At 34.7% G+C, this 23464-nt stretch overlaps 1 protein-coding gene across 2 annotated transcripts in view; it reads left to right on the top strand.

Moving 5' to 3' along the window:
• Positions 1 to 23464, top strand: part of LOC105510277 (probable ATP-dependent DNA helicase HFM1) — a 118647-nt gene that overhangs the window by 38547 nt on the left and 56636 nt on the right. For both annotated transcript variants that reach the window (XM_011939956.1, XM_011939957.1), the window contains 7 exons: positions 9136 to 9179; positions 9283 to 9384; positions 9783 to 9928; positions 10781 to 10875; positions 11558 to 11691; positions 15257 to 15304; positions 19199 to 19279. In XM_011939956.1, the coding sequence (XP_011795346.1) occupies positions 9136 to 9179; positions 9283 to 9384; positions 9783 to 9928; positions 10781 to 10875; positions 11558 to 11691; positions 15257 to 15304; positions 19199 to 19279 (650 nt within the window). The remainder of the gene's footprint in view (positions 1 to 9135; positions 9180 to 9282; positions 9385 to 9782; positions 9929 to 10780; positions 10876 to 11557; positions 11692 to 15256; positions 15305 to 19198; positions 19280 to 23464) is intronic.

Raw genomic sequence — 23464 nt, 5'->3', positions numbered from 1 at the left:
CTTGAGTTAATTTTTGTGTAGGGTGTAAGGAAGGGGTCCAGTTTCAATTTTCTGCATATGGCTAGCCAGCTCTCCAGGCACCATTTATTAAATAGAGTGTCCTTTCCCCATTGCTTGCTTTTGTCAGATTTGTTGAAGACCAGATGTTTGTAGGTGTGTGGTCTTATTTCTGAGTTCTCCATTCTGTCCTTTGGTCTATGTATCTGTTCTTGTACTAGTCCCATGCTGTTTTGGTTACTGTAGCCTTGTAGTATAGCTTGAAGTTGGGTAGCACGATACCTCCAGCTTTGTTCTTGCTTAGGATCGTCTCGGCTATTTGGTTCCATACAAATTTTAAAATAGTTTTTTTCTGATTCTGTGAAGAATGTCAATGGTAGTTTAGTGGGAATAGCATTGAATGTATAAATTACTTTGGGCACTATGGTCATTTTCACAGTATTGTTTCTTCCTATCTATGAGCATGGAATGTTTCTCTATTTGCTTGTATCCACTTTGGTTTCTTTGAGCAGTGGTTTGTAGTTCTCCTTGAAAAGTTTCTTTACTTTCCTCCTTAGCTGCTGTATTCCTAGGTATTTTATTCTTTTTGTAGCAATTGTGAATGGGAGTTCATAGATGGTTTGGCTCTCTGATTGCCTGCTGTTGGCTATAGGAATGCTAGAGATTTTTGCACATTGATTTTGTATCCTGAGAATTTGCTGAAATTGCTTAATAGCTTGAGAAGCTTTTGTCCTGAGAAGATGAGGTTTTCCAAATATAGGATCATGTCATCTGTAAACAAAGATAATTTGACTTCCTCTCTTCCTATTTAAATATGCTTTATTTCTATTGCCTGATTGCCCTTGCCAGAACTTCCAATACTGTGTTGAATAGGAATGGTGAGAGAAGGAATCCTTGTCTTGTGCCAGTTTTCTAGGGGAATGATTCCAGTTTTTGCCCATTCAATATGTTATTGGCTATATAGCTCTTACTATTTTGAGGTATGTTCCTTCAATACCTAGTTTGTTGAGAGTTTTTAACATGAAGGAGTGTTGAATTTTATCGAAGGCCTTTTCTGCATCTATCGAGGTAATAATGTCTTAAATTCTGTTTATGTGATGAATCACATTTATTGGTTTGTGTATGTTGAACCACTTTTGCATCCTGGGGATGAAGCCAACTTGATCATGGTGGGTAAGCTTTTTGATGTGCTGCTGAATTCAGTTTCCCAGTATTTTATTGAAGCTTTTTGCATGAGTGTTCATTAAGGATACTGTTCTGACATTTCCTTTTTTTGTTTATCTCCGCCAGGTTTTGGTGTCAGGATGATGCTGACCTCATAACTGGGTTAGTGAGGAGTGCCTCCTTTTCAATTTTTTGAAATAGTTTCAGTAGAAATGGGGCCAGCTCTTCTTTCTACCTGTGGTAGAAGTTAGCTGTGGATCTTTCTGGTCCTGGGCTTTTTTTGGTTGGTAGGCTAGTTATTACTGTCTCAATTCCAGAACTCATTATTGGTCTATTCAGGGATTCAATTTCTTCCTGGTTCAGTCTTGGGAGAGTGTATGTGTCCAGGATTTTATCCATTTCTTCTAGATTTTCTAGTTTATGTGCGTAAAGGTCTTTATGGTATTCTTTGATGGTTGTTTGTATTCCTGTGGGTTCAGTGGTGATATCCCCCATATCATTTCTGATTGTGTTTATTTGATTCTTCTCTCCTTTCTTCTTTATTAGTCTAGCTAGCAGTCTATCTATTGTATTAAGGTTTTCAAAAAACTAGCTCCTGAGTTTGGTGATTTTTTTTGAAGGGTTTTTTCATGTCTCTCTCTCCTTCAGTTCAGCTCTGATCTTCGTTATTTCTTGTCTTCTGCTAGCTTTGGGGTTTGTTTGCTCTTGATTCTCTAGTTCTTTTAGTTGAGATGTTAGGTTGTTAACTTGCGATCTTTCTAGCTTTTTGATGGGGGAATTTGGTGCTATATATGTTTCTCTCTTAACACTGCTTTAACTGTGTCCCAGAGATTCTGGTATGTTGTCTCTTTGTTCTCATTAGTTTCAAAGAACTTCTTGATTTCTGCCTTAATTTCATTATTTACCTAAGAGTCATTCAGGAGCAGGTTGTTCAGTTTTCATGTAGTTGTGTGGTTTTGAGTGTGTTTCTTAATCTTGAGTTCTAATTTGATTGTGCTCTGGTCTGAGAGACTGTGTGTTATGATTTCCATTCTTTTGTATTTGCTGAGAAGTGTTTTACTTCCAATTATATAATCAGTTTTAGAGTACATGCCATGTAGCTCTCAGAAGAATGTATATTCTGTTGAATTTGAGTTGAAAGTTCTGTAGCTATCAATCAGGTCCACTTGATCCAGAGCTGAGTTCAGGTCCTGAATATCTTTGTTAATTTTCTGTCTCAGTGATCTAATATTGGCAATGGGTTGTTAAAGTCTCCACTGTTATTGTGTGGGAATCTGAGTCTCTTTGTAGATCTCTAAGAACTTGCTTTATGAATCTGAGTGCTCCTGTATTGGGTGTATATATATTTAGGATAGTTCTTGTTGCATTGATCCCTTTACCATTACGTAATGACCTTCTTTGTCTTTTTTGGTGTTTGTTGGTTTAATGTCTATTTTGTCAAGATACTAGGATTGCAACCCCTGCTTTTTTCTATTTCCATTTGCTTGGTAAGTTTTCCTTCATCCCTTTATTTTGAGCCTGTGTGTGTCTTTGCATGTGAGATGGGTTTCTTGAAGACTGTGTACCAGTGGGTCTTGGCTCTTTATCTATCTTGCCATCCTATGCCTTTTATTTGGGGCATTTAGCCCATTTACAGTTTCAGATTAGTATTGTTACATGTGAATTTGATCCTGTCATCATGATGCTAGCTGGTTATTTTGCAGACTTGTTCATGTGGTTGTTTCATAGTGTCACTGGTCTGTGTACTTCAGTGTGTTTTTGTAGTGGCTGGTAATGGCTTCTCCTTTCCATATTCCGTGCTTCCTTCAGGAACTCTTGCAAGGCAGGCCTGGTGACTTCCCTCAGCATTTGCTTCTCTGAAAAGAACCTTATTTCTCCTTGCTTATGAAGCTTAGTTTGGCCAGATATGAAATTCGGGGTTAGAAATTCTTTTCTTTAAGAATGTTGAATATTGGTTCCCAGTCTCTTCTGGCTTGTAGGTTTTCTGCTGAGAGATTCACTGTTAGTTTGATGAGTTTCCCTTTGTAGTGACCTGACATTCTCTCTGGCTGCCCTTAATATTTTTCTTTCATTTCAGGGTTGGAGAATCTGATGATTATGTCTCTTCAGGTTGATGTTCGTGTGGAGTAGGTTGATGTTCGTGTGGAGTATCTTACTGGGGTTCTGTGCATTTCCTGAATTTGAATGCTGTCCTGTCTTGCTAGGTTGGGGAAGTTCTCCTGGAAGTTCTCTTGTAGTATATTTTCCAATGTGGTTTCATTCTCCCCATCTCTTTCAGGTACCAGTTAGTTGTAATTTTGGTTTCTTTACTTAATCCCATATTTCTTGGAGGTTTTGTTCATTCTTTTTCATTCTTCTTCTTCTTCTTCTTTTTTTTTTTTTTTTTGTATTCTTGTCTGCCTGCCTTGTTTCAGAAAGATAATCTTCTAGCTTGGAGATTCTTTCCTCCACTTGGTCTATTCTGCTATTGATACTTGTGATTGCATTGTGAAGTTCTCGTGTTGTGTTTCTCAGCTCCATCACATCAGTTATGTTCCTCTCTAAACTGGCTATTTTTGAGTTGGTTTTTGTGTATGGTATAAGGGTCCAATTTTATTCTTTTGGATATGGAAATTGTTTTTCCAGCCTCATTCATGGAAGAAACAATTGTTTCCCCATTTCTTTTGGTGCCCGGATGGAAAATTAGTTGACTGTGTATGTTTGGACTTATTTCTGGGCTCTCTGTTGTGTTCCATTGGTCTATGTTTCTGTTCTTATGCAAGTACTATATTGTTTTGGTTAGTGTGGCTTTATAGTATACTTTTAAATCAGAAAGTGTGTACCTCCAACTTTCTTTTCCTTCTCAGTTTTGCTGTCGCTATCTAGGGTTTATTGTGATTCCAGACTAATTTTATGATTTTTTTCTTCTATTTCTGTGAAGTATGCCATTGAAATTTTGATAAGGATTGTATTGAACATGTACTTCTTTGGGTAGTATGGACATTTTAACTATTAATTCTTTCAATCCATCAATACAGTATATCTTTCCATTTATTTTTGTTTTGGATTTCTGTCACCATTGTTTTATAGCTTTCAGTGTACAGATCTTTATCTTCTTAATTAAACTTATTCCTAAGCATATTATTTTTTGATGCTATTATAATTGGGATTGTTTTCTAGATTTTTCAGTTAAATTATTATTTGTGTTTAAAAATGCTACTAATCTCTGTATATTGATTTTGAATCCTGCAACTTTATTGAATTATTAGTTCTAAGATTTTATTGAGTTTTTGACTTTTTTTACATGTAAGGTAATGTCTGCAAATAAAGATAATTTTACTTCTTCCTTTCAAATTTGAATTCCTTTTATTTATTTTTTTCTTATATGATTGCTCTTGCTAGTACTTCCAGTACTATGTTGAATAGAAGCATTGAGAGTGGGCATCCCTGCCTTGTACTGTATCTTAGTGGAAAAGCTTTCCGTTGTTCCCCATTGATTATGATGTTGGCTGTGGATTTTTCATAAATGGCCTTTGTTATGTTAGTTGAGAAGTTTTCCTTATATGCCTGTGTGTTAAGAGATTTTTATCAAGAAAGGATGTTGAACTTGTTGTCAAATGCTTTTTCTGTACCAATTGAGATGATTTGTGTTTTTTATCTTTCCTTCTGTTAATGTGATACATCACAGTGGTTGATCTGCATGTATTAAACCAGACTTTCTTGCCAGGAATAAATCCACTTGGCCATGATGTATTGTCCTTTTTGATGTGTTACTGAATTCAGTTTGCTTATATTTTGTTGAGGATTTTTGCATATTCATCAGAGATACTGGCCTATAGTTTTCTTGTAGTGTCTTTATGTGGCCTAAGTATCAAAGTGATAGTAGCCTCACAAAATATGTTTGGAACTATTCCCTCTAGCTGTATTTTTTTGGAATGGTTTATGAAGTATTGGTAGTGATTCTTCTTTGAATGTTTGGTAGAATTCAGTTGTGATGCTATCTGGTTCTGGGCTTTTGCTTGTTGGAAGATTTTTCATTACTACTTCAATCTCATTATGTGTTATTGGTCAGTTTAAGCTTTCTATTTCTTCCTGATTCAAACTTAGCAGGTTATATTTTTCTAGGAGTTTGTCCATTTCCTATATGTTATCCAGTTTGTTGGTATTAATATATAATTGTTCTTAATAATCCCTTATGATTTCTTTAATTTCTGAGGCATCTGTTGTAATTTCTGCAGTTTCATTTTTATTTTATTTGTTTCTTCTTTTTTTTTTCTTAGTCTAGCTAAATGTTTGTTTTTTCAAAGAACCAAGTCTTGGTTTTATTGATCATTTCCTATACGTTTTTGGTTGTTATTCTCTATTTGACTTATTTCTCTTCTGATCTTTATTATTTCCTTTCTTCTGCTAACTTTGCATTTAGTTTGTTCTTTTGCTAGTTCCTGTAGGTATAATGTTAGGCTGTCTATTTAGCATCTTCTTTTTTAATGTAGACCCTTATTGCTTAAAATTTCCTTTTGAGTTCGAGACCAGCCTGACCTACATGGGGAAACTACGTCTCTACCAAAAACACAAAATTAGCCAGGCGTGGTGGCACATGCCTGTAATCCTAGCTACTCAGGAGGCTGAAGCAGGAGAATCGCTTGAACCTGGGAGGCATAGGTAGCAGTGAGCTGAGATCGTGCCATTGCACTCTGGCCTAGGCAACAAGAGTGAAAGTCTGTCTCAAAAACAAACAAACAAACAAAATTCCTCTTAGAACCACTGTTGCTGCATCTCATAGGTTTTGGTCTGTTGTCTTTCCCTAGTTTCTTGTCTCAAGATTTCTTTAATTTCCCTTTTGGTTTCTTTGATCCATTGATTGTTTGGGAGCATGTTGTTTAATTTCCACGTACTTGTGATTTTTTTCAAGATTTTTCCTGTTACTGATTTCTAGTTTCATATTGTTGTGGTCAGAAATGATACTACATATGATTTCAATCATCTTGAATTTAGATTAATTAAAAATAGTTAAATCTAGTTTTGTGGTTTAATGTATGATCTGTCCTGTAGAATGTTTCATATGCACTAGAGAAGCATATACATTCTGCTGCTATTCAATGCAAAGTTCTGTGTTTGTCTGTTAGGTCCATTTGACTCAAAGTACAATTGAAGTCCAGTATTTCTTTGTTAACTTTCGGTCTGGTTAATCTATCATTTTTGAAAGTGGGATATTGAAGGCTCCTACTATTATTGTGTTGCTGTCTATCACTCTCTTCATGTCCTTTAATAATGTTTTATATCTTTTGATGCTTCAGTGGGTGCTTATATATTTACAATTCTTATGTGCTCTTGATGAATTGACCCCTTTATCATTAAATTATGACCTTCTTTGCCTCTTATAACAGTTTTTGACTTGAAGTCTATTTTAACTGATGTAAGAATAGCCACCCTGCTCTCTTTTGGTTACTATTTACATAGAATATTTTCTTCTACCCCTTAACTTTCAGCCTGTGTCCTTATAACTAAGATGGATCTCTGGTAGGCAGCATATATTTGGATCTTTTTTTTTCCCTGTCAATTTAGATACTGTATGTCGTGATTGGAGAATTTAATTCATTTGCCTTCAGGGTTATTATTGATAGATAAGGGCTTACTCCTGCAGTTTTAATTGTTTTCTGATTGCTTGGTAGATCAGTTGTTCCTTTCTTCCTCTTGTTGTGTATGTTTGTGATTTGTTGTTTTTCTGTAGTGCTAAGCTTTGATTCCTTTCTCTTTCTCATTTGTATCTCCTGTAGCTTGTTGCTTTGCAGTTACCACGAGGCTTACATAAAATATCTTATAGTTATAATACACTATTTTAAGCTGATAACAACTGGACTTTAGTCACATACAAATACTCTAGATTTTTGCCCTCCCCCCACAATTTATGTTTGTTGACATAATTTACATCTTTTTATATTCAGTATTCCTTAACAACTCATTGTAGCTACATTTTCGACCATTTTGACTTTTCACCTTCATACTGGAGATTTGAAAGACTTACAGATCACCATTACAGTGGTGGCAGATTCTGAATTTGACTCTGCATTTACATCTGCCAGTGTGTTTTATGCTTTCAATATGTTTTCATGATACTAATTATCATTCTTTTGTATCTGGTAGAAGAACAGCTTTAATCATTTCTTATAAGGCAGGTGTAGTGGTGAATTTCCTCAGTTTTTATTTATCTGGCAGAGACTTTATTTCTCCTCATTTCTGATGAACAGCTTTGCTTTGTACAGTATTGTATTGTATTGTTTACTGGCAATATTGTCTTCTTTCAGGGCTTTGACTGTATCATCTTGTGCTCTCCTGGCCTGCAAGGTTTCTGCTGAGAAATCCACTGATAGTCTAATGGAGAGTCCCCTATAAATTACTTGACACTTTTCTCTTGCTACTTTTAAAATTCTCTCTTTGTCCTTGACTTTTGACATTTTTATTATAATGTGCCTCAGTGAGGACCTTTTTGGGTTTGAACATGTTTGGTGATTTTGAGATTCATGGAACTGGGTGTCCATATCTCTCCCAAGACTTGGGAAGTTTTCAGCAATTATTTTGTTAAATAAGCTTTCTATGCATTTTCCTCATTCTTCTCCTTCTGGAACCTCCATAATATGAATACTTGTTAGCTTAATGGTGTCCCATAAGTCCTGTAGGCTTTCTTCACTCTTTTTTGTTCTTTTTTCTTTTTTTTTCCTCTGACTAGGCTATTTCAGAAACCTAACTTCATTTCACGGATTCTTTCTTCTGCTTGTTTTGGTTTGCTATTTTTGATTTCATTCATTTAATTCTTTAGCTCCAACATTTCTATTTGGTACTTTTTGAATGACTTTCTTATGCAGATAATGAATTGTCTTCCTGATTTCATTGAACTGTCTATCTGTATTCTTTTGTATCAGAGTGAGTTTCCTTAGGATTATTACTTTGAACTCCTTTTCAGGCAATATGCAAATTTCTGTTTTTTGGAATCCATTACTGGAGAATTATTGTGTTCATTTGGTGCTGTTGTGTTTTCTGTTTTTTTTTTTTTTTCTTTTTTTCATGTTTCTTGTGTCCCTGTATTGATGTCTGCACAACTAGTGGAATAATTCCCTGTTTCAAATTTGTAGAGAGGCACTTTCCTTTAGTCACTCTGGTCAAAATGTAGTTAGTTGTTTATTCATTGTTTTGCTCTGTTTTTGTGCGGAGGGTGAGCATTAGCCATCTCTAGTTGACCATCTTGCTTCCTCCTGACCTAGTTTTGTTTTTGTTTTTGTTTTTGTTTTTGAGACGGAGTCTCTCTCTGTCACCCAGGCTGGAGTGCAGTGGTACGATCTTGGCTTACTGCAAGCTCTGACTCCTGAGTTCATGCCTTTCTCCTGCCTCAGCTGCCCCAGTAGCTGGGACTAACCCTGCCACCATGCCCAGCTAATTTTTTGTATTTTCAGTAGAGATGGGGTTTCACTGTGCTAGCCAGGATGGTCTCTATCTCCTGACCTCGTGATCTCCCTGCCTCGGCCTCCCAAAATGTTGGGATTACAGGCGTGAGCCACCGCGCCCGGCCAACCTAGTTTTTTTAAATGCCATGTATCAGAGCACTGGAAACAACTATTGTTTATTTCTATGTTTTTTTTTTTTTTTGGCTTACTAGTGATATAGTAGTTTTAGAAATTGTTACTTCTTACAATTTTTTTTAGGCAAATCATGAGAGTAGACTTATATTCTGACTTGTTAATCACCAATTATGTTTTTTTCCTGGGGGAAGTGAGTTTTCCAAATTCTTGGTTTAAAAGTGAGCTTTAATATTATAGCTCATAAGTTTAGGGACTTTTGAATATGTAAGTTGGATATTTTCTACTTCTTAAAATAGTTTTTAGATAATGATATTGTGAACATTTTTTGATATCTCTAAGTTTTAAAATAATTAATACACTGTTTCAGAGTCCTCTGATGTTACTGGGAGTAACTAAATAATTTTATGGTATTTTTAAATAGGTTACAGAAGTATGCATATTCCGTAAGAGATTCAAAACTGAGAGGTAGGTTTAGAGATAATTTTTGAATAGCATTTTCACATATAGATGAGAGGTGCCAATTATTGATAAAATACTAATAGTAACAGCTGATATATTTTTATTACAGATATCTTAAAAGATGGTGCCGCTTATCATCATGCTGGTATGGAGCTGTCAGATAGAAAAGTAGTCGAGGGAGCTTTTACTGTTGGAGATTTACCAGTTCTTTGTAAGTAAAACATATTTCTTGTGGATGCTATAAAATATTTTGGAAAATTATTTTTAAGAGGAAAAAAGGAAAAGCTCAAGTATTCTGCTTCTTTCTTCTTTTCTTGTGAGAATCTAGAATTAAGTGGTCACCTATGCATGTAGATGCTACAGTAAATTCTCTGGCAATGTTTAGTTGTTTGTCATATTATTGAATGTAGTGTAATTTGAAAAACAAGAATTTAATAGGTTTTTGGATTTAAAGTGTGTTACTCTTTTAGATTGTAATGTTCTTTTTTCTTTTCTAAATTTCTTATATATGAGATTTTATTACATTTATAGGAATGTCTTTTATTAAAAAGTCTTTATGAAGCAATAAAGTTAAATGGCTCAAAATTACTATGTCTTAATCTGATGCAGTTACTACCAGTACTTTAGCTATGGGAGTAAATTTGCCTGCTCACCTAGTAGTTATAAAATCTACAATGCATTACGCTGGAGGACTGTTTGAAGAGTACAGTGAAACAGATATTCTACAGATGATTGGTAGAGCTGGTCGACCTCAAGTAAGTGACAATAACTTTGCTTTTTATACTTAAAAATATGATAAAAACAAAAAAATGGTGTATTTTTTGATTAACATGTCATAATTATATCAGGCTTAAAAGTAGTATAGCAGAGAAAATTTACCTTTCATGGAGGAATAAAAGTAAAACAAGCCTAACCAACTGGGACATACTTCCTTCATTCTGTCTAAGCTCGCACTGGCTGATGAAGGGATGGGTTTATGAATGGGTATACTCTTAAAGGTCTTTTTGGTTTTGTTTTTTTATTCTGAATGGGGGTACTCAGGATTTTGGATGGAACAGGTTTTCCTTGTTTAGGGCTGTCACATTACAGAACATGTAACATCCCTAGGTCCTAGTACTAAATGCTAATAGTGTTCCCAGGCATTATGGCAAAAGTCAGCCCAAATACATTTCAAAACATACCCTACTCTGACAAATACATGAATAAGTCATTTTTATAGCTATTATGAGAACATCAGGAAGAGTATATTTTCAAAACATTTGTAAATATTATGTTATACAATTCTATAATTTCATGGAGTAAATCAGATTATATGTAAACTATACCAAATCTTAACAACTTTTATGCAGTTACCAGAGTTTGTTTTGATTTTAACATTGCCAAAATTATGTTACATTGAAACCAAAGTGATATTTACAGATATACTCTTGGAAGGTTTTTAAATTAATTTTTAGGTTAACAAAGTGAGAGCATTTTAAAGATCTTTTTGAAGTGTTATTTCAGACAAGGAGACTGTTTAATATAAAATGAAAGTCTTGAGTTTTTGCAGAGGACTGGTACCAAGATGTGCTCTTCTTCACTAAATTTCTGTTTGTGTTTTTCCCCAGTTTGACACTACAGCTACTGCAGTTATCATGACTCGATTAAGCACAAGAGACAAGTACATTCAGATGTTAGCTTGTAGAGACACTGTAGAAAGCAGGTAATACAAAAAATGTTCCAAAAAGATAGTAATGCTGGATAGTTCCAATAAGATAATAGCTTATTTTATTTCCTTTTAAAATATCAAAAGGAAATTTGGTTTGGAGATTTTTTAAGGCCATTTTCTGTAAAGTTTTCAACAATTTAACTAGATAATTTGTGTCATTTTAGGGAATTTAATAATTTTTTAAAAATGTAGTCATTTTATTCAGTGGTATTTCTTGACAAGCATGTGTTCTTGTTTATAACAAACCCTAATTTATAATAAAGCCTTAGTAATTATGATTATAATTTATATATGAAATTATATAAATTTATAATTATTAATTTGTAATAAAGGAGAAATATTTTCGTATCTTAATTTAATAATAGAGGAAATCTGGGACTTATTAGTAAGGTATTTAATGTATTCTCTTTTGGAGAAAGTAGGATATAATTTACGCTTCAACTTTTGTTAAAGCAGTAATCCGTGTTCTATAACCATAAAGTAGAGAGATATATCTGAAGCCTTTTTAGAAGTTGAACTGACTTCTTAAGGTTTTCTTTTATGTTTTTGGAAATTAAGTTATAGTTTCTGAATTAGTAAAGTAGCAATTGGTATATTACATATTATTAAAGTTAAAAAGTAAGAGTTATGGCATTGAACTGCATATTCGTAATGCAAAGTTTTTTTTTTTCATTAGTTTGCACAGACATCTTATTGAGCATTTAAATGCAGAGGTAGTACTGCATACCATCACGGATGTGAATATTGCTTTGGAATGGATACGATCAACTTTGCTTTATATCAGAGCCTTGAAAAATCCATCTCATTATGGTTTGTTACTTTGACTTGGAAAAGTAGTAATTTTTTCAAGCCAGCTAGGCCTGTATTTATACTAATAAGTTACAGGATAGATAGATTACAGAAACTAATAGATAATAAAACAAAAGATAACAACAGTCCCAAATACATTTAGAGACAAGAGTAGACAAACTGAGGAATTTTAATCTGTTTTACTTCTAGTGTTTCAACAAGATTTGAAATCAGCACCATTAAAAATAGACCTAGTGGAAAAAAGTTCAGCTCCAGTAAAAATAACAGAAATGTCTAAATCATTGAAAATAAGTTAAAGTTATAGAACGTTTTGAATTTTGTCTGTCCTTACTGTTCAACTACTCCCTTTTTTGAGTTTATGACTGTTTATTTTTCAATTTATAAGAAATGAAAGTATATAGTACTACTGTTGCTGCCACAATTTTCATCTTGCTTCTATAGCTAACCCACATCTTGTTATGTGGCTTCCAGAGGGTTTTTTTTATGTGGTATAGGTTATAAAATAACCTATACTTGGGGTTGTTGAATACCAAATTAAAGCCTGACTCGTTGAAGTATCATTCTAATGCACAGAGGTTCAAAACTTTCAGATCTCAAAGAGTAATTAATATAAGTCTATATTAAAGGAATATATAAATATTCATATCACTTAAAATGTCTATTTCAACTAGGTAATACATTTACTTAGTTCAAAAATCATAAAGTGAAGGAATATATACAACTAAAATTCTTCCATGTATATCCCGACCCACACAGTTGTTCAATTCCCATCTCTCCCCTGTCTGTCCCCTAGTTCTGTAATCATTGGTATATCTTTTTTGAATAATATTTTTTGCATATAAAAGTAAATAAGAAAATGTAATTTTATTTTCCCACCATTTAAACACAAATGGTGGCATAATGTATTAGTTTTCCATTCCTTTTAACAAATTACCCTAAAACAAATAATCTAGAAACAACCAGAATTTATTATCTCACACAGCTTATGTGGGCTAGGAATCTGGGACTGTCTTAGCTAGGTGGCTCTGGGTCAGAGGCTCTTCTTAGATTGTAAGATATGTCAGCTAGGGCTGCAGTCATCTGAAGGCTTTCCTGGGTCTTGAAGATTCACTTCTAAGTAGTCTCACAGAGCTATAAGTTAGAGGCCTCAGTTTCTCACAGTTGTTGGCAGGCCTCACTCTTTTGCCAGGTGGATCTTTCTTCATAGCATGGCAGCTGATTTTTCTCAGGATGAATGATTGAGTGAGAAAGAGAGACAGAGACAGACTAAATCAGAAGCAGCAGTACTTTTTTATAACTTTGTCTCTGAAGTCACACATCATTACTTCTGCTTTATTGGGTATTTTAGAAGCAAGTCACTGAGTCCTGGTCACACGAAGGTGAGAGGGATTAAGTTCATCTCTCAGAGGGCAGAATATCAAAGAATTTGTGGGCATATTTTTTTTTTTTTTTTTTTTGAGACAGCCTCTCTTGATTGCCCAGACTGGAATGCAGTGGCACAGTCTTGGCTCACTGCAACCTCCACCTCACAGGTTCAAGCAATTCTCCGCCTTACCCTTCTGAGTAGCTGGGACTACAGGCACGCACCACCATGCCTGGCTAATTTTTTGCATTTTTAGCAGAGACGACGCTTCACCATGTTGACCAGGCTGGTCTCGAACTCCTGATCTCAAGTGATCCACCTGCCTTGGCCTCCCAACGTGCTGGGATTACCAGCATGAGCCACTGTGCCTGGCCTTGTGGTCATATTTTTTTTAAACCTCCGTTATTGTAGTCTTCTGCACATTCCTTTTTTTCTTAGTATGTCTTGGAAACTTTTTTGAGACAGGCTGTCGCTCTGTTGCCCAGGCTGAAATCCAGTGGTGTGATCACAGTTTACTGCAGCTTCAACCTTCTGGGCTCAAGTGATCTTCTCACCTCAACCTCCTGAGTAGCTGGTACTACAGGCATATGTCAGTACACCTGGCTAACTTTTGAAAAAAAAAAAAAATTGTAGAGGCAGAGCCTCCCTATGCTGCCCAGGCTGGTCTCAAACTTGTGGGCTCAAGCGATTCTCCCACTTCACCCTCCCAAAGTGCTGGGATTTTGGCTGTAAGCCACCATGCCTGGCTGGAAGCTTTTTTTAATAGCTAAATAATATTCCATTTACTTATGTATCACCTATTTAAACGATCCCCAATTGATGGACATTTATACTTATTACAAACAATACAGCCAAAAAATCCCTTCATTTTTTACATGCATGAATTTATCTGTATGATAAATCTCTAGAAATGAAATTGCCAGCAAACTATCGCAAGAACAGAAAACCAAACACGGCATGTTCTCACTCATAGGTGGGAATTGAACAATGAGGTCACTTGGACACAGGAAGGGGAACATCACACACCGGGGCCTATTATGGGGAGGGGACAGGGAGGAGGGATAGCATTAGGAGATATACCTAATGTAAATGACGAGTTAATGGGTACAGCACACCAACATGGCACATGTATACATATGTAATAAACCTGCACGTTGTGCACATGTACCCTAGAACTTAAAGTATAATAAAAAAAAATTAAAAGAAAAAGAAATGAAATTCCTGTGTCAAAGATATATGCATTTATAAATTTGATACCTGTGGCTAAATTGCTACCTTAGTAGCTCATATACCTTTCAGCAGTGTTTGAAAGTGCCATATTTTGTTTCTCCAGCCTTTCCTTTGGGTGTATACTTGTGTATTTTTATCAGTATTATATATGCATATTGATATCTTTTCATGTTTTAATTTTCATTTCTGCCTTTTCGTGGTTATTTTATTTTCTGTAGTTACTTTTTTGTATTGAGATATCACTTATAGTAAACTTCACAAATATGAGGTGTACAGGTCAATGAAGTTTTATATATATGTTTATACACACATATACACACATGTAACCACAGCCCAGATTAAGATATAGAACATTTTCCAGATGTTCCCTCATGCTCCTTTTCTGTCAGTATTTGCCCCCAGAAGTCAATGCTATTCTGACTTACATACCACAGGCTAGCTTTATCTATTCTTGAAAAGAGTCCGTTTATATGAATATAAATCTTTTGATGAAAGGAAATTATTAATTTTAAATAATGTTGCTGTGAACATTGTTATATATATCTTTTGATACACATGTATATGTATATCTGTGGGTATGTGCCTAGGGGTGAAATTATTGTGTTAAACGGTATGTGTAGTTACAACTTTAGTGAATAGCACAAAATGGTTGTATTACCAAATATGTTTTCCTAGGAACATTCATGTTATAATGAAAGTTCATTAGAATATATTAATCACTTGATGATATTTGCTATGTGTAAAACATTTGGAAATTTATTCCATACCATTCTTGTTAAAATATGATATTCCTGTTCATTGTTTCTATGGATATTTATTTAAGTCTTGTTTGAATTCAATAAGCTGAGATTTTTTTTTTTCTTATATAAGACTCAATTAGACTACTGTTCACTAGTTAACTGGGGTATCAGCGGAGCCTGTAAAGATGAATTAAATTCTATTTTACTTTTTGGAAATTTTTATGACATGCAGGTTTTGCATCTGGATTGAACAAAGATGGAATTGAAGCAAAATTACAAGGTTAGGTGCATTTCATTCCAAAAATTAGATTCTATATATTTTAGTGAAAAAGTTCAGTTATTATGAAAGTAAGAATATGCTTTTGTAAATCATTTTTTAAAAAGGAAACTTATCTGTAGAAAAATAATGTGGACTATTTCTTTTTCACACAGCTTGGCATATACACTTTTTTGCTGAATTAATCAATTTATTCTATCAGAATATCTTTCTTTGTATAATATGTTACCTTGGTTTATTTGGCTTTTATTTCTAACATCCCTGGTCTTTGAAAATATGCTTACAGATACACACTCTGTATTTTTTCTTTCTTTAAAAGAGATAATCTTACTGTGTCACCCAGGATGGAATGCAGTGGTGTGATCATAGCTCATTGTAACCTTGAACTCCTGAGCTCAAATGATCCTCCTGCTGAAGCCTGCTGAGTAGCTGGGACTATAGGTGTGAGCCACCACAACTGGTTAGTTTTGTAGCTTTTTTTAGAAAGGGGGTCTCACTGTGTTTTCTAGCCTGGTCTCAAACTCCTGGCCTCAAGTGATCCTCCCACCTCTGCCTCCCAAAGCACTGAGATTATAGGTGTGAGCAACCATGCCCAATATGTATTTTTTCTTTTCTACTTAATTTTAATTGAAAAATATAAGCCTAGATTGATTATGGGCTTCGTATCCCAACCTGTGCCAAAGATGTATTCCTATCCAACCTCAGCTTGTTATTTAATCAACTAGTATTTCTTGTTTTTTAGAATATAAAATATTGTTAGGCATTTATTCAGATTAGAAATTGCTACCTTTTCATTGTGTTGAGACTGTCCCTTTAGTAAAAGAAAAAAATGTTAGATCCTCTAAAAAGATTTAGCCAATTTAAATTTATTCTCTACTTGTATTACATGTGTGGCAAATAAAAATGCGGAGATAAAGCAGTAAAATTGTCTTGCTTAAAGAATAAATATGTTGTTAAAACATGGTCATAACCAATAGCATATATTCATAATGCTGCTGTATTCATGTTGAAATACAGATTATAAGTTGTATTATCTTCAAGGTATTGATTAATTTTGTAATGGAATTTTAAAAATTAAACATATATTTTGAAAATAATGATCAAATACACTCAAGAAATTAGACAGTCCAAGAGATATATTACTATATTCGGATAACTTTAATGTTTTATCTTTTGTTAAATTAGCAGAATCACAGCTCATATTTGCTTTATCTTTGGTCACTATAGCATTAGCAAAATTTTGCCTTATAAACAGCAGTAGCTAAATATAACTGAATATTAAGGTTTTGGTATTGTAGCAGAGAAAAAAAGTAACATCTTTTCCTCATTCATTGCAAAGTTCACAGCTGACACTCCTGTAACAAGGCAGATTAACAAGAGAAAAGCATAACAAATTTATTTAATCAAAGTTGTATATGACATGGGAGCCTTCAGAAATTAAGATCCAAAGACCCAGGGAAAACTGTATTTCTATGGCAAGTCTAATGAAAAAAAATGGATAGTTGTCGAGAAACATGACTGGTCAAAAGGGTATTATCTAATATTAATAAACTGGGCAAAACTTAACAAGGCCTATTTGTTCAGATTCTTCTTGGCCTCTCTTGTGTAGCATTCTTTCTTCCTGGGCATGAGACGGGACCATTCCATGGGTATGAGGCAGGACCATTCCATACCCTGGAATGAGGGTCTTAGAATTTAGACAAAGTAGGTCAGAGAATTCCTTTATGACCATGCTTCACACAGAAAGGCAGGGAAAGGTCAGAGTGACCTTCTTGTTTCTGAGGTCCTCTCAGTCTTACTGAGTTTGAAATGCTTTGGGTCAGCATTTTCTGAGCCGTGCCATTATCCTTGGAGATCTGCCTTAAATCTCTCAGGAAGGATCGTTGGCATAGTATATGCTGTTTCCTAAACTTGATTATACTTTCTTGCCCAGTATACTCTAATAGCTTCCCCATCACTCTCAGAATAAAATACAAACTTTCACCACAGCCCACAAAATCCTGCTTGATATCTCCCTGCCTATTACTCTAACTACATCTCTTGTCACTTTCTCTCTCTCTTATTCTACTCTCACCAAATTGGCCTTCTTGCTATTCCTTAAATACACCAAGCTTGTTCCCACATCAGGTCCTTTGCACACTTTGTTCCCTATTTTTGGAACTCTCCTTGCATACTTCACATGGTGTGCACCTTCATTTTATTCAGGTCTCTGTTCAAATACTAACTTTTTAGAGAGGTCTTCCTGTGGTATCTTATTTAAATCCACTTACTTAAATTTACTGAGAGGAAGAGAAAATGATTCTATGATGTTGTTATCATTGTTTTCCTTGTTTTTAGAAAAAGTAATGTGTTTATTTTGACAATTAGGGTGAGGATAGCCTTACTCTATATGAAAATATATAGCAGTTATGAGAAATACATATAGGTTGGGCATGGTGGTTCATGCCTGTAATCCCTTTGGGAGGCCAAAGTGGGCAGATCGCTTGAGCTCAGGCGTTTGAGACCAGCCTGGACAACATAGGGAGATCCTACCTTTACAAAAAGTGTTTTTTAAAAACTTAGCTGGTGCGGTGGTACATGCCTATAGTTCCAGCTACTCGGGAGACTGAGGTGGGAAGATTGCTTGAGCCTGGTAGGTTGAGGCTGCAGTGAGCTGTGATCTTGCCACTGTATTTTAGCCTGGGCAACAGAGTAAGACCCTGTCTCAAAGAAAAGAAAAGAAAAAGAAAAGGAAATAAACATAAGCTTTAGTTAAAAGATTTAAAATTCTACACAATCATTCTATATAGGTTCTTAGCCTTATGTTTCTTTATAGTATACATGAAATCTTATTATGTATTTGTATGTTGATTGCTGTCTTCTGTAAAATATAAGTTCTAATAAGAAGAACCTTATCTTGTTAACTGCTGTAAACATAGAGCTTAGAATCATGCTCAGCTTATGGTAAAGTAAGCATTTTTCATTGACTTGCCGAGTGGTAGGTAATGAACTGATTTAATAGTGGGTAATTAAGAAAATTAGAAAAGACTTCAAAATCTTTACTAAACCAAACACTTAACATTATCAAGCTGTCTAAACAGTGTTGCTTAAACTGAAGTATTTCCCAAAGAACTCTAAGGGTGTTTATTTGAGTGGCTGCTCTGTTTAGGATTGAACTATTACAGTATTCCCACTGTCTGCTCTGAACTATCTTATATCTCATGGAGTATAGCATGAGGCAGAGAAGGAACTGTAAGCAGCAGATCACTACAATTGCTCTGATCCCTATCAATAGTGAGCATGAACTAGCATTGCTTCCTGTCAGAGAAACAAAAGTAAACACTGGAAAGCATCAGTTAAAGTTGTTGCTTCAAGAAAGTGGCAAAGAGAGAGGAGGGGAAGAACTGGTGGTTTTTGGAATAATCTTTGCAGAACTATCTGACTTCTTATACTTTGTGCATATATTAATATATCTTTGATAGAAATTTAAAGAAAAAAGAAAAAGAAAACCATTGCCTTAATGGAGGGCAGATAGCAAAGGAGCAAGTTACTTAGCCTCTATTCTATCGTTTCCTAACCTATATATGAAAATATCAGTGTCTACCTTATTGTGATGTTTTGAGGATTAAATGAGGTAATACATGTGTATCATTTAAATACTCCAAGTGCTAAGTGTTATTTCTACTTACTGAGTGTTATTTTTATTACTTGTATTCTTGTTACTATTAGAAAATGTTTTTGGTATATTAGTTAGCTTTTTTATTTAAATGAGCTTTTCCTTACCGCTTAAGTAGGGACTGTGGTTCTTCTAGAACAATTACACAGTAATAACACAACTTTAGCATATTTAATAATAAATTATTTTGCCCTACTTCCCTATTTTACTAAAATTAAAATGTGTTTTCTATAATTAAACAGAATTATGTTTGAAGAATCTGAATGATTTATCATCCCTGGACTTAATAAAGATGGATGAAGGTGTTAATTTCAAACCAACTGGTAATTTCCTATCATTGTCAGTAAATTTAGCAATTGTTTACTTAAGACTAAATTAAAATTTTGTTTTACTAAAATTTAGATGATGATAAAACTAAATTATGATCTCAGTTCTCAATAGGGTATCATCGTTATTAGCCATAGGCATGATCAATTTAAACAAGCCCTATTTGTAAAAGTATAGTTTCTTTTTGACAGGTGCACAGAATTTGTCTTCACTGATTCTGGTGACTTCTGGCAGAGGAACAAAATGCTTCAACCTTTGGGTTGCTTAAACCTGTTATAACTATTATAGATATACTTTTATTGGCATGCTTTTATATGCTTTTTATATTCTCAAATATTCAACCATTGATAATCTGGTGGTTAGACTTCTGTAAGGTTAGAAAAAATATCTTTTCCTTCTACTCATCTTAGGTTCAGTAACTGGGACTCCTATAACAAAAGGTATTAGCAAGAGAAAAGCATACAAATTTATTTAATATGTTATGTGACATGGGAACCTTTATAAGGAAATGAAGACCCAAAGAAATAGTTAAACCTGAATGTTTTTATGCCAGGTGTGATGAAGATGGAAAAGTCATGGAGAAATATGATAGGACAAAGGGGATATGAACTAAGTTTAATAAATTGGGGGAAATTTAGCAAAGCCTGTTCATTCAGATTCCTCTCTGTGTCTATGGAGATAAAGATGCTCCATTGTTTAGGTATAGGGAGGGCACCTCTCACATGAGGGTGTTATGACTTGCTTCAGGGGAAGGCCAGAAAAATTACTCCTGTACATGTTGTTTCTCAAATTCCTACAGCTTAAAATATTCAGTAGGCCAAGATGCGACATTTTGAGATAGCATGTCCTGAACCCTCTCTCTCTCTCTCTCTCTCTCTCTCTCTCTCTCAATTCTGTTTAGAGTATAATAAAAGAGAGGATGTTTTGTGGTTTTTAGCACTCATGATTAGAAGTTTTTGGAGAAATGACTTTATTATTCCAGTTAATCTTTTTAAGTAAAGGTAATTTATTGTTTGAAAGTTGGGTAATGTGGAAAAATTTTTTTTGAATTCAGAATCTGTTAACATTTAGCATGTACTGTTCATTTTTAATGCATTTTTTTACTTGCAACCATACTATAGAAATACATGATTTTGTAAAATGTTAAAATTTATATTTAATATAAGGTTTAGTTTTAAAATAATTTGTTGCCCTGACTCTCAGCCCTATATTAATAACATTTTTTTTTCCTTTTTCCTTGGTCCTTATTCTGATAAGCCTAATTTTGTTTGTGAGAATTGTCTTCTGTGTGTTCTAGAGCATCTCACTAGAGGGGACATAAGAATCACTAAGGCGTCTTCTTCATCTGTTTTTATATACTTTCATTCTCATCAGGAATCTTATTCCCACTATCACTTCATTCTTACGGTACTTCTTGAATCCACTGATACTATTCTTTTTGTCTTTAAACATACCTAATAAATGACCTATAATAACATTTATTCTTTGTCAGTCATCAGTGAATAGTACTTAGTTATTTTTTTATTCTTAACACTCCGCTTTTCTGGTTCTCCTTCTTCTTTAATCAGCCTTACTTTGCTGACCTTTTATGCTTGCTATGTACTTCTTAAAGTTTCATGCCTTGAATCTTTGTTCCCAGATTATGCTCGTTTTTTGAAAACATAATTCACCTTCACTGCTACATCTATAGTCATTATGTAAATGAATTCAAAGTTTTAGTTTTGATCATGACCTGTCACCTTTGCTATAAAATTTGATCTTCAGTTTTCTATGATAAATTTTTACTTACATATATTACATGAAACTTGACATCCAGAGGCATATGGGTTAATTTAACCTGGAATACTGTGAAGCAGAGTGAACATAGAATTTGGGTTCCAAATAACTGTATTTCAGTCCCAGTTCTACTACTTGTTGTATGTTGCCTTATATTAGCTGTCTTAGTTTACTATTGCCTTATATTAGCTGTCTTAGTTTATTCATCTGAAAACAGGAATGTATTACATATTCTACTTACTGTATTGGGTGTAGTGTTGATCAAATGCGATAATGAATACGAAAACATTTTACTGTAACAGAAGTTGTTGCTGTCTCTTTTCTAAAGCTAGGAAAATCAATGTTTGCCTATTCTCATTAGCTTTTTTGCCGCACCTAAGATCACCGTAAAATACTGATGCCTTTGGTTTCTTTCATTCCTCAGTCATTCAATATCCAGGCATTCTCCATACTCATTCCATATCCTTTTGGTGTCTGATGTCACCAAACATCAAAAAGACAATCCAATTTGTGCTGAAAATATTCCTTATCATCTACTAGGGTAAAATTTCTTAAGGTGTATTGGGGGTGGACTACTTGCTGTCAAAATCAACTGAAGATGCTGTTGTGTTAAAAATACAGTTACTTAATTCTGCTTCAGACTTGCAAACCTCAATTTTTAGGAGTAAAACTTAGGAATTTAAATTTTATCTCTTTGGGTTTAAATCCTCTCTCAGATAAATACCTAGTTCTTTGATACTTTGTAAGATACTTGCATTTCAGTTAGCTATTGTAGTTGACCTTACCAGGCGGGTAGGTTTGTAATTTCCTTTTTTTTTTTTGCAACTTTTGTCTTAGGTTCAGGGGATACATGTGCAGCTTTGTTATGTAGGTAAATTGCATATCGTGGGGAGTACGGATTGTTTCATCACCCGGGTAATGAGCATAGTACTCGACATTAGGTTTTTCAATCCTTACCCTCCTCTCACCCTCCACCCTTAGGTAAGCCCTGATGTTTATTGTAGCCATCTTTGTGTCCATGTATACTCAATGTTAGCTCCCACTTATAAATGAAAACATGTAGTATTTTGTTTTCTATTCCTGCATAAATTTGCTTAGGATGATAGTCACCAGCTCCATCCATGTTGCTGCAAAGGATATGATTTCATTTTTTAAAAAAATTTTTATTGTACTTTTAAGTTCTAGGGTACATGTGCACAACGTACAGGTTTGTTACATATATATACATGTGCCATGTTGGTGTGCTGCACCCTTTAACTCGTCATTTACATTAGGTATATCTCCTAATGCTATTCCTCCCCCTTCCCCCCACTCCATGACAGGCCCTGGGGTGTGATGTTCCCCTTCCTGTGTCTATGTGTTCTCATTGTTCAGTTCCCACCTATGAGTGAGAACATACGGTGTTTGGTTTTCTGTTCTTGTGATAGTTTGCTCAGAATGATGGTTTCTAGCTGCATCCACGTCCCTGCAAAGGACCTGAACTCACCCCTTTTTATGGCTGCATTGTATTCCATGGTGTATATGTGCCACATTTTCTTAATCCAGTCTGTCACTGATGGATATTTGGGTTGATTCCAAGTCTTTGCTATTGTGAATAGTGCTGCAATAAACATACATGTGCATGTGTCTTTATAGCCACATGATTTATAATCCTTTGGGTATATACCCAGTAATGGGATGACTGGGTCAAATGGTATTTCTAGTTCTAGATCCTTGAGAAATCACCACACTGTCTTCCACAATGGTTGAACTAGTTTAGAGTCCTACCAACAGTGTAAAAGCGTTCCTATTTCTTCACATCCTCTCCACACCTGTTGTTTCCTGACTTTTTAATGATCGCCATTCTAACTGGTGTGAGATGCTATCTCACTGTGGTTTTGATTTGCATTTCTCTGATGGCGAGTGATGATGAGCATTTTTTCATGTGTCTGTTGGCTGCATAAATGTCTTCTTTTGAGAAGTGTCTGTTCATTTCCTTTGCCCATTTTTTGATGGTGTTTTTTTCTTGTAAATTTGTTTGAGTTATTTGTAGGTTCTGGATGTGAGCGCTTTGTCAGTTGGCAGATTGCAAAAATTTTCTCCCGTTCTGTAGGTTGCCTGTTCACTCTGATGGTAGTTTCTTTTGCTATGCAAAAGCTCTTTAGTTTAATTAGATCCCATTTGTCAATTTTGGCTTTTGTTGCCATTGCTTTTGGTGTTTTAGACGTGAGGTCCTTGCCCGTGCCTATGTCCTGAATGGTATTGCCTAAGTTTTCTTCTAGGGTTTTTATGGTATTAGGTCTAACATTTAAGTCTCTAAACCATCTTGAATTAATCTTTGTACAAGGTATAAGGAAGGATCCAGTTTTAGCTTTCTACATATGGCTAGCCAGTTTTCCCAGCACCATTTATTAAATAGGGAATCC

This window comes from Colobus angolensis, unplaced genomic scaffold (assembly GCF_000951035.1).
Source record: "Colobus angolensis palliatus isolate OR3802 unplaced genomic scaffold, Cang.pa_1.0 Scaffold186, whole genome shotgun sequence".
In the NCBI taxonomy this organism is placed as follows: domain Eukaryota; kingdom Metazoa; phylum Chordata; class Mammalia; order Primates; family Cercopithecidae; genus Colobus; species Colobus angolensis.
This window is presented reverse-complemented; position numbering and strand designations above follow the sequence as displayed.